Source organism: Anabrus simplex, chromosome 1 (assembly GCF_040414725.1).
Source record: "Anabrus simplex isolate iqAnaSimp1 chromosome 1, ASM4041472v1, whole genome shotgun sequence".
NCBI lineage: Eukaryota > Metazoa > Arthropoda > Insecta > Orthoptera > Tettigoniidae > Anabrus > Anabrus simplex.
Genome location: NC_090265.1, coordinates 1,272,158,948 through 1,272,174,926, shown reverse-complemented (window position 1 = coordinate 1,272,174,926; position 15,979 = coordinate 1,272,158,948). Strand labels below are relative to the sequence as shown.

General features: G+C 40.3%; 1 protein-coding gene across 1 annotated transcript in view; it reads left to right on the top strand.

Moving 5' to 3' along the window:
* The window catches only part of LOC137497204 (A disintegrin and metalloproteinase with thrombospondin motifs 12-like), a 205,073-nt gene extending 189,774 nt beyond the window's left edge, over positions 1 to 15,299 (top strand). The window contains exon 19 of the mRNA XM_068225729.1: positions 14,843 to 15,299. Within this exon, the coding sequence (XP_068081830.1) occupies positions 14,843 to 15,299 (457 nt within the window). The remainder of the gene's footprint in view (positions 1 to 14,842) is intronic.
* Positions 15,300 to 15,979: the final 680 nt, after the last annotated feature.

The following is a 15,979-nucleotide window of genomic DNA, read 5'->3' as shown; positions in this document are numbered from 1 at the left end:
TAGACAAAAGAGTGACTGAATAGGTTGCTATATTTCTAGAAAATAGATATCAGTGAATTAGAGTAGGCGAAGCTTCATCTGACCCTGTAATAATTAAGAGGGGAAATCCGCAAGGCAGTATTATTGGACTTCTCTTTCATATATACAAATGATATGAGAAAACAAGTATAATAAGAGGTAAGGCTTTTTGCGGATGATGTTATTCTGTATAGACTAATAAATAAGTTACACGGTTGTGAGCAACTGCAACGTGACATCGATAATGTTGTGAGATGGACAGCAGGTATTGGTATGTTGATAAACCCGCTTAAAAGCCAGGTTGTGAGTTTGACAAATAGGCAAAGTCCTCTCAGTTTTAATTACTGTGTTGATGGGGTGAAAGTTCCTTTTGGGGATTATTATAAATACTTAGGTGTTAATATAAGAACAGATCTTCATTGGGGTAATCACATAAATTGAATTGTAAATATAGGGTACAGATTTCTGCACATGGTTGTGAGGGTGTTTAGGGGTTGTAGTAAGGATGTATAGGAGGGTGCATATAAGTCTCTGGTAAGACCCCAACTAGAGCATGGTCCCAGTGTATGGGACCCTCACCAGGATTACTTGATTCAAGAACTGGAAAAAATCCAAAGAAAAGCAGCTCGATTTGTTCTGGGTGATTTCCGACGCAAGAGTAGCGTTACAAAAATGTTGCAAAGTTTGGGCTGGGAAGAACTAAGAAAAAGAAGACGAGCAGCTCGGCTAAGTGGTATGTTCCAAGCTGTCAGCGGAAAGATGGCATGGAATGACATTAGTAGACGAATAAGTTTGAGTGGCGTCTTTACAAGTAGGAAAGGTCACAATATGAAGATAAAGTTGGAATTCAAGAAGACAAATTGGGGCAAATATTCATTTATAGGAAGGGGAGTTAGGGATTGGAATAATTTACCATGGGAGATGTTCAATAAATTTCCAATTTCCTTGAAATAAATTATGAAAAGTCTAGGAAAACAACAGGTAGGGAATCTGCCACCTAGGCGAATGCCGTAAATGCAGACCAGTATTGATTGATATTGATTGATCTGAGCACAGTAGATTTGCCACGCAATTGATTAGTACATAATTATGAACGACTCTGTTTAAGCTACACGGCTCGTGGTAAAGAGTTAGCTGAGTCTTTTGTATTACGAAATATTCCTCGTCCAGTAACCAATAATCGCTACCGTATCGAAGTTTCCCGGCCATTTACTATTTTATGTTTCCACTGTCATGATTGTTGTAGTGTAAATGCCGAAACACAGTACCTATCAGCTTGCATTCGGAAGATAGTAGGTTTGAACCCAACTGTCGGCAGCCCTGAAGATGGTTGCCGTGGTTTCCCATTTTCATACCTGGCAAATGCTGGATCTGTACTTCAATTAAGGACACGGTCGCTTCGTTCCCACTCCTAGCGCTTTCTGCCCCATCGTCGCCATAAGAGCTATATGTGTCGGTGCGACGTAAAGAGAATTGTACAACAATCGTACCACAGTAGGAACTCCTTCACCCAAGATAATCTTCTCCACCTATGTCCACGTATCTCTCCTGATATGCCATTCATAATGCGTAGTGCCAGCCTGTTTTAGTTATTTTGCAAGATATGACCGAAATAATTTGCTTTCCTACGTTTTTGTGAGGTTTAAGATTTCGCATGATTTCCCGGTTCGACGGAATACCTCGTCGGTGGGCACGTAATGCTCCACGTGAGATCTTGAACATTCTGAGATGTATCCACTTTTCAAAGGCCTGCGGACGATTCATTGATTAAGTTCCATCGACACTATAAAGAAGCAGCAAAACACGTAATACTTCACGAAATGTCAACCAATTTTGAATGCCAGGCTACGGTTGTGAGTTGAATTTCAGAAACACAGTTATTGCAATGCAAATTCTGCTTTGATTGGAACATCAAGATCCTATTCATGTGTTAGTGAGCATCCTAGATACTTGGAAAGTGAGACTTTTTCTGTGATATTTCCGTCCAGTGTGTTAACAGCGTTGCCGATTTTCTGCTTGCCGATTACCATGAATTTGTTTTGTGAATATTTATTTAAAGGCTGAACTTCTTGTTTACCTTTCTGATGCCGTTGAAAAGGAACTGGAGGTCTTCTAAACATTTTCAACAAGTACACTGGCTGAAAATGAAACCCCAACACCAAGAAGGAGTTGTGCTAGATAAAAGAAATTAGGGAGTCGTATTTGCATATCAGAAAGTTGACGCTAATTTAAATTCGAGCAGTAGTCGACGAAGACTGGTACTACTAGCGCCACTATGACTTTGCAAAGCAAGTTTGCCTTAAATACGCGCTATACACTTTATGAGCGTTAGTTATCGTCCGGTGTTGACGTTATGAGGTAGGTATTAGTAAAACATGCCTTAAAGAGACGAAGAAGGCAGTATTAGCAGCTTACTGAGTTTGCACGAGGCTACGAGAAGGTGGATGTTCTTTCCACGATATTGCAGAAAGATTTGACAGGGATGTATCCACAGTGTGTTGTTGTTGGCAACAATGGTCAGAGCAAAGCACTGTCTCAAGAAAACGCACGCGGTTCACTACGGAGAGGGAAGACCGCCGAATTCTTCGCATGTTTGTGGTGGATCGTACTGCATCTGCAACATCTATTAGTGCTTCATTTGGCACTAGAGTGCCACAGCGAACTGTAACAAATCGATTACTTGAGGGACAGCTCCGAGACAGATGTCCTGTAGCGTTCATGCCACTAACTCCGAATCACAGCCAACTGCAACTGGTGATGAGGAAGATGTAAAGAAAATTGAGAACGAAAATCAGTTGTATACAATTGTAAAGTTATTCAACAGAGAATGGATGCACCCGGGGAGAATCGCAAAATTATTTAACGTTATTAGGGGAATGAGGAGCAGGAAACTGAGGGAAGGAAAGGATGTGATACATGTCAGCCAGGAACTGAACTGTACCTAAGGTATTCTAGACAATATAACTTCGTTGAAGTCTAGAGCCATTAGGTACATAGGCGTAAGGTATAGTATGGAACTACCTTGTTGCAGTAGTTCTATTAGTCTGCCGTATTGCCGAATACTTTTCAAAATGCTATCTATCAACGTAACTCCAGCATTCGATTTACATTATTCTTTTTTCTGTTCAATCTCTAATCATCTGTTTTATATTAATATTCATCGAATGTGCCAGTTATTAACACAATTCTCAATAGTTATTTCAAGTTACTCCTTCTAATTTTGTATACTGCATGTATCACGAATTATGAAACGGTTACAATAAATAATACCCTCTCATTAATCTATGGTTTCCAAGATTAAGGGAGACGGGTATCTTTGACTTTGACTTATGCTATCATGTTCCTGATACTGCAAACCTGCGTATTAGGCAGAAACATTTTGTCCATTTTGCTCAACGATGCACCGTTTTCGAGATACTTACCATTTTGCATTTAAGCCCCAAATTTAATGAATCGAACCAGCACAGCATGTTATAATCTCTACTATGTATGTTGGGTATTCAGCCCGAAGGCTGGTTTTATCCTCTGCAGCTCCGCCAACAGCTGTCATAAATAGCCTATTCGTCACTGAAGAGGCGTACTAGGTGAATGAGGAGTGAGATAGTTTCCTGTTGCTTTCCGCACCGAGCCAGCAGTTGCTATTACGTATCAGTCTGCCAAGCCCACTGAAATACATGAACCAACCGACACTATGAGCAATATTTTCACACCATTCATAACAGGGACTGGCTGCGTAAGGAATGGTATTACTAGCATTGCTCATAACTCAGTCACATTCATATTGTCAAAGCCAAGGATGAGACTGAGACAGGGCATGAAAGTAACATATTTGATACGGCCCATACCAGAAGACATAGTGCACTGTAAACACTACATCTCAATAGAAGAGGCATATCTCTACACCTTGCGCAAGCACAATAAAGGTGTCTCATAAGGAGCAGTGTACAGCCGCCATCTTGTGTCCGCCATCTTGCGCAAGCATCCATAGAGCGTCTCAAGCCATATTGTGCAAGCACCCTTAAGCCGTCTCATAAGAGCAGCCGCTATCTTGCGTAAGCGCCCTTAAGGCGTCTCATTAGGAGCCATGTATAGCCGCCATCTTGTAGCCGCCATCTTGCGCAAGCACCCTTAAGGCGTCTCATAAGGGGTCATGTATAGCCGCCATCTTGTGCAAATGGCGTCGGGAAGGGCACACAGCCGTAAAACTCATTGGAGGGCGGAATGGAGATCTGTTTTGTTCTCAGTTGAGATCTGTTCTGTCTTGGTGCCAGTTTGGCCGTAGATTGGTAAGGAGGGGGCCAAGTGAGCGCTTGGAATAAGCTGTCATCGGCGTCGACACTCTGAACCTACACCAATAGCTATGATCTAATAGGTCGTTATTCCAAGATCCTTGAGATCGGATTTGCACGTCAGACTGATGACTGAACCGGTTCTTCGGCCATTCATTCGCATTATTCAATAAGTTGTTTTCCAACAGGATGACGGTCATCCTCATACCGCTGCTGTCACCGCACGGGCTCTACAGAGTGTCGACATATAACCAATAGCGTAAGAGGAAATTGAAAATAAACCTCTTCTTGTCTTCCTATAAACCCCAGTCTGTAGTGATTTTTACATGATATGCATACCAAAACGTGCTCCTGGATGATTAGACTCTAAATATGAAGTTTGGTCGAGATATGGCCAGTAGTGAAAAGGAGTTGAAAAAACTCGTCTTTTATTCCTACAAACCCCCAGTCTATTCTGTGATTGTAAATGATATGCATATCGAAACCTGCTCCTGGATGATAGACTCTAAATATGAAGTTTCATAGAGATATTGTCAATAGTGCAAGCGAAACTAAAAAAAACCTCTACTCGTCTTCCTATAAACCCCCAGTCTGTTCAGTGATGTTAAACAATATTCATGAAGTTGGGTCAGGATATAATCAATAGTATAAAAGAAAATTGAAAAAATATCTTCTTGTATTCCTATAAACCCCCAATTTGTTCAGTGATTTTTAAAAGATATGCATATCAGAACATGTTCCTGAATGAGTAGACCCTAAATATGAAGTTTGGTCGACATATAATCAATAGTGTAAGAGAAAACTGAAAAACTCTTCGAGTCTTCCAATAAATCCCCAGTCTATTCGGTGATTTTAAATGAAATGCATGTTAAACTCTGCTCCTGCATAAGTAGACTCTAAATATAAAGTTTGGTTGAGATTTGTTCAGCTGTTTACCTTTGATGGTGGAACAAACGGACAAAGAGTAAAACGGATAAACTGACACATAGCCACGAAAGCTAAACACTACTGATATAATCTCAAGTTGGCCTAAAACGGATAAATATATCAAATTTGGCCTCTTCAGTGACGCCTAGACCATCTATGACAGATGTTGGCGGAACTGTGGAGGATCAAACCAGCCTTCGGGCTGAATACCCAACAACAACACAGACAGCGAATCCTCTAGAATTTTATTTATAACTAGCTGATGTACCCGTGCTTCGCTACGGGATTTTCAGAAAGACTGACTTTGTGGTTTTCCTAACTGAAATCAACATAGGTCATTACAAAAACGTAAGTATGAATGTAGCGATTAAAAGCAATGCTGTCTGTCTGTTAGGTCATCAGCCCAGAGGCTGGTTGGATCCTCAAATAGCACCACCAAAGGTTATGCGGTTATAAGAAAATCCCAAAAACCAATGGCAGCGCCAAAATGAGGCGTATTAGGCAAGATGAGGAGTGAGGTAGTTTGCCATTGCTTTCCTCACTGGGTCAGAAAGTACTATTGCAGCATGACTGACCCTATGAGCAGCACCTTTCATAACACTCAGATGCACTAGTCATGCTCTGAACGTCATTACTCAGCACTACCCATACCCCAGCAACTTCCATATTGTCACAGCCATGGATGTTGACTGGCACTTAGGTGGAAGCTACACTTTACTCTGGCCTGTGCCAAGAGATGAATGCAAAAGTACTGTATCCATCAAGAAATGACAGCAGGCAGAAAAGCAATGCTATCATATATATATATATATATATATATATATATTTTTTTTTTTTTGCTAGTTGTTTTACGTCGCACCGACACAGATATGTCTTATGGCGACGGTGGGATTGGAAAGGCCTAGGAATGGGAAGGAAGCGGCCGTGGCCTTAATTAAGGTACAGTCCCAGCATTTACCTGGTGTGAAAATGGGAAACCACGGAAAACCATGTTCAGGGCTGCCGACACTGGGGTTCGAACCCACTATCTCCCGATTACTGGATACTGGCCGCACTTAAGCGACTGCAGCTATCGAGCTCGGTATCATATATTAAAAAAAATACTCGATCAAATGGAAAGCCGCATGCTTTATCACTTTTAACGAACAGTGCTGCGGTTAGATTGCGGTGCCAATCTAATAGTCAAAAGTTCCAGAGCTGGGATGACCAGGCCGCAGATTGCCATGAACACTCATCTGTCATTATTCCGCTAAATATGCACTCTGTTCATTCCAATCAGTGCCTCAGAGCAGGGATTGCATAGCCCGAATGCTATGCTGATCCAGTGTGTTACGTACCAGTAGTATCAGAAAATTTATAAACCAGGGGAATGGCATGCGAAAGAAGAAAGTTATCTAACTCCCCAGCTACTTCCCATCAATATTCAGGCAGGCTGTTACGCTCTGTACGACTGGGCGAGTTGACCGTGTGGTTAGCGGTGCGCAGCTGTGAGCTTGCATCCGAGAGATAGTGGTTTCGAACCCCATTGTCGGCAGCGCTGAAGATGGTGTTCCGTGGTTTCCCACTTTCACACCAGTCAAATGCTGGGCCTGTACCTTAATTAAGGCCTAAGGCACACCTACCCTTTCCTATCCCATCGTCGCCATAAAACCCATGTATGTCGGTGCGACGGAAATCAAATAAAAAGTATACTGTACGCAGCAGTAATCCTATCTACCGGAGATGCGGGGCAACAGAAGACACAAAGCACAAAGCACACATCACGACAAACAATGGTCAATGTAATGTTATTGTTGATCAATGTTATGAGCTTTCTATATTGTAGGCCTACACGTTTAGTTTTCTTTCGACTCTGTGATTTGCAAAATATTTTATACCGTAAACTGTAGTTTCTTATTCTCCGACTTTATATACCGATTTTCATTAAATACTGTTTACCCATTTTCTCGTTACTCGGCGCTGATATGGACTTAGTAACAAAAATCCAAATTCATGAATATCTTTGTGATCATAGCCAGTACGGTAACAATGTATAAGACATGAATAACAGGAAATGTAATACTATATAACCTTAGTTATGTAGCATTCATCGATTACACTTCTAATAAGAAATATTTGAGAATTACATTTTATGCCTTCCCCTAAACTAACATTTCACTCAGCGTGAATAAAATAATTTACAGCCTAGACTATAGCGACTTATTTCCTGACTTTGCATACCGATTTTCATCAAGATAGGACTGCACTAATAACAACAATATTTGAGAATTAAATTTTAGGCCTTCCCCTAAACTACCATTTTTCTCAGCGGGAATACAATTATTGATAGCCTAGATTGTAGCAATTTATTTTCCAACTTTGCATACTCATTTTCTTTAAAATACGACCACTAATAACATAAATAGTAGAGAATTGAATTTTAGGCCTTCCCCTAAACTACCATTTTACTCAGCGTGAGTAAAATGATTTATAGCCTAGATTGTAGCGGCTCATCCCCCGACTTCACATACCGATTTTCTTTAGACCAATAATAACATAAATAGTTGAGAATTCAATTTTACGCCTTCCCCTAAACTACCATTTCACTCAGCGTGAGTAAAATGATTTATAGCCTAGATTGTAGAGGCTCATCCCCCGACTTCACATACCGATTTTCATTAAATTCTCTTCAACCGTTTTCTCGTGATGCGTGTACAGACAGACAGACAGACAGACAGACAGACAGACAGACAGACAGACAGACAGACAGACAGACAGACAGACAGACAGACAGACAGACAGACAGACAGATAGACAGACAGATAGACAGAAATTACGGAAAAGTAAAAAGTGCATTTTCTTGTTACTACGGACATGACTGATACAGAAATACCATTATTTTCAAATTCTGAGCAATGTACAGACAAAACTCTTATTTTATATATATAGATATTATTTTAATAGGATTGGCATTCACTTGATTTATGATTTTCAGACACAGTATTTCGTGATCCTCACCAACCCATTTCAAACAACTACCTATGTTCTTTCGCATACAGATAAATACTCTGCAACCTCCAGACTCTGTCATTTCTATATATGATAAAATCGCCGTGATTTACTTCGATACTATTTACATTCCCATTCAGCCATGATTCTGTACAAATGACAATATCTACATGGTATGATTCACTATGATTCCAAAATTCAATAATTTTATCTTGCACGCTTTGGCAATTTACCTGCAGTAGTCTTAGGGTCTTACCTCCGTAGTCTATAATCCGTAGCTGCTCATTGCCCATCGTCAGCCCCAGTTGGTAGCCCTCCTCCGACTAGTCTTTCTCATCTTTGCCGGCAAGAATCAATGATTCTCTGGTGCAGGGTTCCTAACTTCTAGGAGCCTCGCATGTTCAGGTGCAGTCCGTCCCACGCGAAGTCCTGGTCTCCTATCCAGCAATCCGTCTCCACGTACACCAAGTCCAGCTGCTGAGACACCCAGTCCATCTGGTCTTTCAAAGACTTCACTTGCCGTAGAGGTACGTCCTTCCTTCGCACTGCGTCACAAAGTATGAGCTTCATATTCTTAAAGTTTTTCTTAGCTGTACTCGCCAGTTCATACACTTCTCCCATTAAATAGTCTACTATCACTATTCTTCTAAGATCATTGGTCCTTACATGAATTACTAACATTTGCACATCGCCGAAATCTTCCACTCTTTCAACCTGCTGATGAGTACGTGACGTGAATTTTTTTACAATCGAATCATTTTCCTCTCCTGAGTCAACTGTAGGAATATAATCAGGTTCTGCTTCCTTTTTCCTTTTTGTGATATTTTCTATCTTTCCTTTCACTGTTTCTTCAAATTCTGCAAGCTTACGCTGTAGATTATCTATTTTCAAGTCTCTCTACAAAACCGAAAGTTGTCCGGACAATCCTCCTTCTTCACCTTAGCACAGCAGAAGTGGAACTACTTTAAACACATTACACACTTGATTCCGTTCTTTAAGTTATTGCTACAGGTTGAACACTTAATTGCTGTCGCTCCTGTGGGGGCCTGAACATCACACTCCACTGCAGGTCCTGGGTTCAACACAAAATCACCAATAACCAATAAGGCCGGTATAACAACTGCCAAGAACCACAAGTTACTAGGTCCCGAAAGACCACACTGTCGCCTCAAGCGGTGCCTTACCCGCCTGGAACACATTCCTATCCTCGCCCGCTAACTTTCCAACGCGCAACCCATGGTAAACAACTTCACTGCAGAGCGCTGCAAAGAAAAAGGTCCGTCCTCTTTAACAGCTCACTCAACTCTTTGTGTCTTCCCCAAGTATTCCTCGAAGGAACTCCACCTCGGCTGCCTGAATTCTGCTTTCATCATGTTTTGTTGTTGTCCATGTGCCTGCTACGTATGTCAAAATAGATTTGTAATACACAGAGTACAGACTTTTCTTGCATTTCTCTGGAACTTTCTGGTTCCACACAACACCTCTTGTAGAAACCGCTGCTTTGCTGGATCCTCTTTCCAGTTTGTTCGTTTATTCCACCTTTCGCGAGTATACTCCCCAAATTTTCGAAGATTTTCAGAATGTCTAAAGGTTTTCCATTTACTTCAAAATTCCGTCTCCCTTCTCTGTGACCTCTAGTCATTATCAATACTGTCTTACTCTTCTGACCATTCACTATCATACAATTATCAAAAAATGTTCTGCATATTCTAGTTTTGGTATATGCATGTGCGAACATGATACGGGGTGTTTGAAAAAGAACTCCCTAGTTTTAATGTGTCCTAGAATCTGTACAAAGTGACATACACTCTTCTAGTTTGTGGTGTGTGGTTCATCAACTCTCCAAGTTTGACTCCCCTGCAGTTGGCAGGTCTGCTTGTCCTTGGGAGGGCGCCAGTGCTGTTTGTTTCCTCTGTTCCCTCAGTTCAGTCCAGGTGTGCGTACAGTGCAGTGCAGAACAGAGGAAACTAACAGCACTGGCGCCATTTTAAGGCCAAGCAGACCTGCCAACTGCAGGAGAGCCAAATTTGGAGAGTTGATGAATCACACACCACAAACTAGAATAGTGTATGTCACTTTGTACAGATTCTAGGACACATTAGAACTAGGGAGTTATTTTTCAAACACCCTGTATATAATAAAAATAACAGTCAGCTTTGCAAAAGCAATATAAGAGCATCAAAAGCGCAAAGCTGGTAGTGTGGAATTTTGAACTCAAAATCATCGTTCATTGTGTGGCAGATGAGTACCGTTTGTACCCATCAGGAGCCCTAAGGTATGCTTGAACACGACGAGACATGTTAACACCAAACTTCTTTTGAGGCAGATTATCTTACCCTTGGACAGCAGTTTCAGTCAGTTGCCAAATGTTAACATGAGGATTTGGACGGTGTGCATTTTCTCTCTTTGGTTCACGCCGGGCATGTTCAACACTGTTCACATTCCCAGAGTATGTCAGCCGCACCTTTCTTTGTACTATGCCATGCATCCTAAGAAACTGACTGACCACTCTGTCTCGATGGGTGCCAGTATTATTATCCGCTAGTGCAAAGCCCTTGCCTACAGTGGCTGTAAATCCCCTAACTATAGTTTAGAGGATATTGTGCCTGTATACTAGATCAGTCGTGTTATCCTAGATAGAAATTAGAGGCGTACGTCCGCCGATCATGATATCACCTCAAAACCTGGCAGAAACCCCTCGCTGCCGATGGCGGTCCAGGATGAATGGCTCGTTCCATCTCTCAACCGATCATTTCCAGACACAAATGCTTATGGGTACTAGCTTATGCTGATTTCATTAGGAAAGAACGTGCGCTGCACTGTTCCTGATGTCATGGGCTATGAGTTGTTTCCTACCTCACACGAAAAAGAACTTTTGGCACTGGCGTCAATCCTCAATCAAGTAGCCTATTTCACAATGTCTGATATTTAACGTTAACTCCAGTGGCATTCTGAAGATGTTGACGGAAAAAGGTAGCAGTAGCGTTGGTTTTACAACGTACTGTAGGTAACAAATGCCGAACTTCCCTGACAATTATTTTGCGTGGGACTCCCTATCCTTATCGGACAGCAACCGTTTGTGTCTCCTTGAATTTTTTCTAAACTTTCGAAATAACGTTATGACTCACTCCAACACAAGCAGCGAGATTCACTTGTCGTCACCTATCTTGCAGCAAAGTCACAGTTCGAATGTTCTCTGTAGAAAAAATGGGTACTCTTGTCATGTTTACCCCATTCATGCACGTGTTGTTTATACACCACCGACCTAACCAGTGATTTTCTTAAACTGACCGACCGGGCGAATTGGCCGTGCGGTTAGGGGCGTACGTCTGTGAGCTTGCATCCGGGAGATAGTGGGTTCGAATCCCACTGTCAGCAGCCCTGAAGATGGTTTTCCGTGTTTCCCATTTTCACACCAGGCGAATCCTGGGGCTGTATCTTAATTAAGGCCACGGCCGCTTCCTTCCAATCCTAGGCCTTTCCTATCCTATCGTCGCCATAAGACCTATCTGTATCGGTGCGACGTAAAGCCACTAACAAAAAAAAAGAACTTACCAACACGCCAAATTCTTCATATCGGACAAATATTGAACCTGGTCTAGGTTTAGTGTCACTATGTCTCTCAGACATTTGCCTCCAGTGCATGCTGTAAACATGTTTGAGATATTGCCACCTGCACCGTGTGAAATCGTAATATACAAAATGTATGTCATCTCTAACAATGTATATCTTCCACATTTAGAATTATTGTCAGTTATCTGAACAATCCGTGTTCTGTTTCATCATTATTATAAAACTGGACTTGTTTGATTAAGTCAACCAACTAAAATAAATAATGTTATGCTAGAAGATCCGAAATATAAATATTATATGCCAGAAAACTTAATCTTACTGAGGCTCGTTATAGTTGGAGTTTCATTATGATACAAGTTCTCCATCAATCAGAGTTCAGATTGTCATTATGATGTAACTGTTTGACCAATTAGGTAAGGATAGCATCGCAACTGCGCTCAACGCACTAGCTTCGCACTTGTTTCCAAAATTAAACATGTCGGACACACATATTAACATAAATACACCTCCAACTTCCAATATTCCATAACCAAACGGCACATTCCCGCAAATTCACTTCACCAACTGTATAGTAAACAATTTTGTATCTATATATATATAAAATAAGAGTTTTGTATGTACATTGCTCAGAATTTGAAAAGAATAGTATCTCCTAGTAACAAGGAAATGCACTTTTTACTTTTCCGTGATGTCTGTCTGTCTGTCTGTCTGTCTGTCTGTCTGTCTGTCTGTCTGTCTGTCTGTCTGTCTGTCTGTCTGTCTGTCTGTCTGTATGTATGTATGTATGTATGTATGTATGTATGTATGTATGTACACGCATCACGAGAAAACGGCTGAAGAGAAATTTAATGAAAATTGGTATATGAAGTCGGGGGATGAGCCACTACAATCTAGGCTATAAATCATTTTACTCTCGCTGAGTGAAATGGTAGGTTAGGGGAAGGCCTAAATTTGAATTCTCAAATATTTATATTATTAGTGGTCCTATCGATAAATACTACATAACTAAAGTTATGCAGAATTAAATTTCCGATCATTTATGTCATACGTTGTTACCGTACCGGCTTTGATAACACAGATATTCATGAATTTGCGTTTTTGTTGCCATATCAACTTCAAGTCACGAGAAAATGGGTTTACAGAATTTAATGAAAATCCGTATATAGAGTCGGGGGAAAAGAATCTACAGTCTAAGTTATAAACAATTTTATTCGCCCGGTATGAAATTGCGCTTTATGGTAAGGCGCCTAAAATTGAATTTTTAAATACCTATGTTATTGGTCCTATCGAAAAGTACTACATAACAAAAGAATACAATTTCCGACCATTTATGTTTTATTTAATTTTACCGTACCGACTACGATAAGAGTGGTATTTCAGAGTCGGAAGAAAATTAAATGTGAAGGCATATAATATTGAAAGCGCATAACATTGATCAACAATAACATTACATTGACCATTGTTTGTGGAGATGTTTTTGTCTCTTATGCTGCCGCTCAACTCCGATAGACGGGATTACTGCTGCGTACCGACTATAACAGCCTGACTGAATAGTGGCGGGAAATAGCTGGGGAGTTAGAAACTTTCTTCTATACCATGTCATTCCTCTGGTTCATACATTTTCTGATACCGTACTGCTGGTACGTAACTCACTGGTTCAACATAGTATTCCAGTTATTCGATCCCTACTCTGACGCTGTTTTGGCTCACTTAGTAGTCGTAGTAGTAGTAGCAACAGCAGCAGCAGCAGCAGTAGTAGTTGTAGTAGTAGTAGTAGTAGTATGACCTGGTCTAGAATTACAATTTAGGCATATTCCAAATTATAGCACCACAATTCATTAAATAACTCAAAATTCAACCCTGAAAAGAGCCTTTACATAAAAAGAGCTTCTTCCTCTTCACTTTTATTAAATTCTACATTCATTTTAATCAAAATTAGCAGTGAAGAGGGGGTTTCTCCTCTGGCTTGGAGGAAAAAATTGCCTCCAAGTCAGATTTTTTCGCCGCCAGTGTAGTGAATTGAGTTTTTTCGACTCATCGGTACTCCTAGGAAACTGATTAGTAAAATGGCATAGTTTTTGCCCTGGAATTCTCCACTATTCGACAGTGAGTGTCTGCTATTGTAATGCAATTCCCCAACCTGATTGTAACTGATGGTAGGCAAGCTGGCCTATCGTTACAATGAAAATTCCCTAACACAATCTTCATAATATGAGAAAAGACGTTTGGTGATTTCCGTCGCGTTTCCAGGGTAACGTTAAGAGCTATGCAATTTAATACAGTCTTGCTCACAACTTGTACTCTACCTAACCTACAATTCTGTACACAATGTAGAATTCCGTAACGAAGCACGCGTGAATCAGCTAGTTTGAAATAAATCTAGGTTATGATAACCTTCTATTAAAGCTTTGATAACATATGACATTGTCAGGGTCACTGATCCACTCACGGAAAATCAATAACCCGGCGCATGCGCTCTGCGCGCTGTTGAGTGAACTCAACTGTCAAGCGACATCTCGACAGAAATTTATGAATATTCAAAAAATTGAGATATAATTATCGTCGAGCAGAAACAGTTGTATGCAACTAGCCTATGATAGTAATTAAGACACTCGTACGTAAATAAGAAAACAGGTTTCGCTCGTTTTATAATCATATGTTGTCTTAATTATTGCCATTATAGGCTTGTTTCATAATATACTATTTAAATCTTTTTCATGCTGACCAATTGAAAAAGTTAAGAATACATTAACGTTAAACACATTCCCTTTTTCGTATTACGTGAGAGTTAACTCCATATCACATTAATCACAACCACTACCACACACTATTTTCTTCATGTCTGTTCTCGGTTACATGATTGAAAGTTGAAGTGATGCAAATTGTTGCGCAAAACGGTAGTTGAGTGGGTAATTATATTGTTCGTTTTAAAACGTATCACAGTTCATAAGAAAATTGTAAACAATCCATTTGATAATCTGTGTAAAGAAATCAAATATGTGGTAATATGTGTGTTTATTATTTCATTGCATTTGGTACTTGTGCAGGTGGAGAGCAGGTGACTGGGGGCCATGTTCACCTTCTGGTAACCAGGTACGTGATGTGGACTGCGTAAAAGAAAACGCTGAACTCGCAGGAGAGGATATCGTCTCTGATACAAAACTCTGCAAAGGTAAACGCCCTTTCAGCACTCAGAAATGTGCAGTTAATCAAACGCAAGGAGTTTACAAGAGTCCTGCATTAAAACCAAATGCTAAAGCACAGTATACTAGTGGAGATGAATGCCCTCCTGTCGAAGATAGTATAGGTCCAGATACCTTCAAATTCATTCAAGTGCCGCTGATCGATAGTAATGAAACTGCAGGCATATCTGAAGAGGCAGAAGAGGAGATAGGGGATATGCTATCACACAAGATTGACCTAGAGAAGATGGTAATATACACAGGTGATGAGGCAGATAAGAGAACCAAAGAAGTTCGAAATAAAATGCAGGAAGATGCGTGAAGCGTGTAATTCTTACGAAAATTTTATGTAATTTTGTAATTATGTGAATTTTGAAATGACTGGCGAATTGTCAGACTTGTATGACTAATCACGTTAAAGTTTGACAAATTTATTAACCAATTAAGTAAAATATAAAAGTTTATATATTAAATAAAATTGCTCTCTAATTGCCTTACAGGAATCTCAGCCGGTGAGCAAGGTTTCGGTAACCAGGTTACTCTGAGCTAAGTTTGTTATTACTTCCACTTACACAAAGAGTCTCTGGAAATATAGATATTTCTTACGGCAATTAAATTATATGAACGAAGGACAGTAGACTAGGTAAGGACTGAACAAACAAACCTGTTCTAGCCGAGAGCCGTCTCTACTTAGTGAACGTACGTTATGTTAATCTTTGATATGTTTACACAGTCGAAGCCAAATTGGAGGTAAACTGATCGAGCCAGTGATTATTATTAATTTCGAAAAAATACTCTTATAAGAGGTTTTTGTAAATATTACTGAGGAGCAGAACCGAATGACTTCTCCCAAACTAATAAATTGTGCGAAGTACTGAATTTTTACAGCACAATAACACCGTATCAGAAGAGGATTTTATTATTCGTTTGGGGGCAGAATAGTGCGAACAGATTGACGATAATCTGAACAGGAAGAAATATATGTAATCGTTGTACATTAGT